Source organism: Triticum aestivum, chromosome 1B, assembly GCF_018294505.1.
Source record: "Triticum aestivum cultivar Chinese Spring chromosome 1B, IWGSC CS RefSeq v2.1, whole genome shotgun sequence".
Classification (NCBI taxonomy): Eukaryota; Viridiplantae; Streptophyta; class Magnoliopsida; order Poales; family Poaceae; genus Triticum; species Triticum aestivum.
The window spans coordinates 294,256,697-294,260,567 of record NC_057795.1 but is presented as its reverse complement, the minus strand read 5'-3'; the positions used below and the strand labels follow the sequence as shown (position 1 = coordinate 294,260,567).

Sequence of the window (3,871 nt, the reverse complement as noted above, 5' to 3'; positions counted from 1 at the left end):
GAGGTTATCTTGGTGGATGTTGGATCATTTAAAACGATATAATAACTGCGTATCCTGAATCGTTATCCTGGTGGGTTGGCTACCTGCGCACATCGGTTGGCTGGCACAGAGAGTGTGCCTTTGACGGACAAGTCGGTCCCGCGACGTTTTTTTGTGCAAAATAAAATAAAATTCGAGGCTAGTTTTTGAAAAAAGAACACGCCATATGCCTCTTCTACACCGCTCGGGCACTGACAATGGGCCCACACGCCACGCTGTCACGCCTCATTAGCGCCGCATGAGTATACAAACGAGTTTTGCACTGTATTTGCACGACGAGCCAAGTTGTGGCACCAGTTCAATGTATACCGCAAGTTCTGGCACTAAAGTGACTTTTCTCGACAAGTTTAAGCAACAGTGTTGTAATCGACTCTTATACAAACTTGAAAACCATATCTCTCTGGTCAATCCTGATCCTCTACCTCAGTGGGTTCAGTAGTGTGCGCTCCTTCGCCGCTCCTTACTCCTCTGCTGCGACAGCGCCGTCATTTCCCGCGATCTCCGCGATCGGTCCAGCATGTCCATCATCGCCGGTGTCACGTACGAGTACGACGCCGTGGCGCCCGTCGTGGATATTACCGTCGTGCCAAGGGCCGCCTCTGCCCTGCGGCGCGTCGTCTCGCTGGCGCCAGACATCTGCCGCGACGTCGCGCGCTGCTGCGCGTGCGAGCTCAGCCCTGCCAGCATGTACGCACGCCCGGACAGCTCGTACCGCCGCCGGTCCGCCACGCGGGCGCTCATCTCCTGCAGATCCCGGGACAACTCTACGCACATCGAGTCCCCCGCTCGTGCGGCCGCCGAGCGCGCCACGGCTCGCTGCCCGCTCTGGAGTATCTCGGCCGCCTCCTCGTGAGCGCCCCGCTCTGCCGCCGCACGAGCCGCAGCGATGCCGTCCGTCGCCGCCAACCGGACGCGCTCCCGCTCGACCTCCGCGGAGCGCTCCAGGCTCAACGCCCGCGAGGGCCTCAGCACCACCGCGTCCTCGCCGTCCACGTTCGTTGGCCGTCCAGTCATCATGTCTCGGTAAGCGCAGCTGACTTGCATCACGTGGGTGACATCCGTGGTGGATCGGGCCCTCGGCACGTCCATGAGCAGCAAGAAGCGCCTCTCCTCGTCGGCGTACAGCTCGCCGACGTCGATGGAGGCGGAGCGGCCGTCCACGTTGATGTGGCTCCTGTAGTGGCCAGAGTTGACCGACCGGACGCGCACCCCCGATTGCGGGCACGCGATGTCAACGCGCAATTCCTGCACGGCGACGGAGAGGAGCCCCCCGATGCATTGCGCGAATGCGTCCTGGATGTCCGCCTCGTTCTCGATGAACGAGAACGTGCCGCCCGTGGCCTCGGCGATGGTGTGCATCGCCGCTGCGTCGTGGTCGGTGCCGAACCCAAACGTGTGGACAGGCGCGGACCGGTCGCCGGCGCCGGTGTACATGAAGGAAGGCGGCACGAGCGCGTCGTAGTTGGCGTCACGGCCGCGCTTGGGCACGGTGTACGTGTCCTGCCCGTCCGACAGAAGTATCACGCTCGCGACGGCGTTCCTGCGGAGGCGGTCGTCCAGCACCTTGGCGGCCTTGAGAAGGGCGGCCCCGATGTTGGTGCCGCCGCCCGCCGCGAGGGACTGCACGGCGCGCTTCGCCAGGTCCTTCCCGCCGTCCGATTCCGACATGCGCGCGAGCCGCATCAGGCGGCTGGCGCCGGACGAGAAGGACACGACGCAGAGGCGGTCCGCGGGGCCGAGGCTGTCGACGACGAAACCCATGGCCTGCTTCAGCAGCGCCAGCTTGCTCCCTACCATGCTGCCGCTCACGTCGAGCACGGTCACCAGGTCGATCGGCGCCCTCGCGCGCGGCGGCGCCCCGCCGGTGGCGGCGCCACCAGTTCCCGGAGCCCTGGCGTGCACGAGCACGGCGAAGTTCTCGTGTGACGCGTCCCGTGCCAGGGACGAGTACTCGCAGTGCGTGCTGAGCGCCACCGCTAAAGACCCGCTGGACGTCGCACTCGCGGTACCATGGTGCCGGTCGCCGAGAGGCCGAGGCGCCCGGACCACCGGGTCGTCGTCGTCGAAGACGCGTGGCTCCATGGGCCGGAAGAACGGTTGTGCCGGCGCGCGCGACGCGAGCGGCGGCTGTGACGGCGTGGAGCTCTTGGAGGAGCGGAAGGACGGCAGGTCGCGGCACCGCGCGCTGCACAGCGGGCAGGCTTGGCGGCTGCTGGCGAGGCTCCCGGAGACGCAGCGGTAGTGGAACTGGTGGGAGCAGTCGGCCGTGAAGCCGCTGCCGCCACCGCCGCCACGGCGCATGTCGCCATTGCAGATGGCGCAGGTGCTGCTGTTGCTCTCCATTGCCGCCCCTGGCTTGGCTACGGGCCTCTGACCGCAGGCAGAGGAAATTGTGGTGAGAGAGGTTTGACAAATAAGACAAGATGACAGCGATTAGAAAATGCATTATTGCTGTTATTGCGTTCCCGCACGCTCCGTGTTGAACACGATTTAACTTCATAAACAAGTAATGGGTTGCTGCAGATGAGTTACTAGTTTAGAACAATCCACCGACGAATAAGAATTCCAGTGCCGATTTCGTTGACGTGGTATAAGTGGTTCTGAATCAGCTCAGCTGCATTGGATGCCCCCTTCTTTTGACCGGTACTACGGCCGGCGGGCAACGTGCCGCCCTCAACCGATATCGTAGTACTAACAGAAGACCAAACCAATTCCATATTCCGAATGGTGAAACGCGCGGGGGTCCACGACACAGGAAAACTCTAAGGGCGACGGAGGCGATTGCATGGCGATTGTCCGCCGACGCTAGGGTTAGGGTTTGAGCTGTGGGGGTGAGAGAGGATACGGTGGTCCACGAGGGGGGCGACGGTCGCAGCCCTCTAAACCGACCGGCGATTTCCCGTCTTCGCTGGAGGTGGAGCGGAGGGCGGAGGAGGCGGGAGGAAAGGCGACTAGGGTTTCGGGCAGATGGGATCTTCATCGGCGGCGGCGGCGGCGGCGACACCGAGGAAACAAAGCAGTATACCGGAGAAGATCGACGAGACGAACCAGAAGAAAGCAGCTAGCCAATCCAGCCATGCATCCGGCTCGAGGACGGCAAACCAGAGGAACGGGAAAGGCTTGCAAGAGGCACTGGCCTCGAGCAGGAAGAATACCACGACTGCGGCGGGGGATGCAGTGGTTACGCCGATGCGCAGGACCGATGAAACGGCTAGCCGGGCTTCTTCAAAGTCCCCGGTTGTAAGCAAAATCCAGGATCCCACGTCGAGTCTTTCGGTGAGACAAGGGGGCATGGTACTGATGGATAAGGAAGCGGAAGGGTTTGTGTTTGAAGAGCCGGAGAAGGCGTTACAAAGGAATTTTCGGTGGTCAGAGGTGGGTAAGGTGTGCTCGGCGAGGCCGATGATTATGAGTGATGTGGAACGTGCGATGCAACGTGCTTGGGGCCTGCATAAAGTGGCCAAACGTTTGAGGTTCACTTCGGAAGCGAAGGAGACTGGAAGCATGCGATGAATAATGGCCCATGGCAATATGATTTCAGTGTTTTGATCTTGAAGGAACATGAAGGCAAATCTAGGCCGTCGGAGATGGTCTTCGACAGGACTGATATTTGGGTACGTGTGGATGATTTACCACCTGATAAAAGGGCTGAATCGTTTGGTAGAGCTCTCGGGAACTGGCTTGGCGAAATTGTTCACGTAGACACTAATAAAGATGGACTAGCAAGGGGACAGTTTCTCAGTGTTCAGGAAAAAAATAATGTGTTTGAACCTTTGGTGAGGGGTTTCTACCTAAAAATAGTGGGCACGTGGTTTGATTTTTACTACGAGAA

The 3,871-nt window shown here is 60.4% G+C and overlaps 1 protein-coding gene across 1 annotated transcript; it reads right to left on the bottom strand.

Moving 5' to 3' along the window:
- Nucleotides 1–207: 207 nt before the first annotated feature.
- Nucleotides 208–2,618, bottom strand: LOC123120203 (E3 ubiquitin-protein ligase WAV3). Its single transcript, XM_044540199.1, has one exon. The coding sequence runs from the start codon at nucleotides 2,380–2,382 to the stop codon at nucleotides 472–474; it is 1,911 nt and encodes a 636-aa protein (XP_044396134.1). The 5' UTR covers nucleotides 2,383–2,618; the 3' UTR covers nucleotides 208–471.
- Between the last annotated feature and the right edge of the window lie 1,253 nt (nucleotides 2,619–3,871).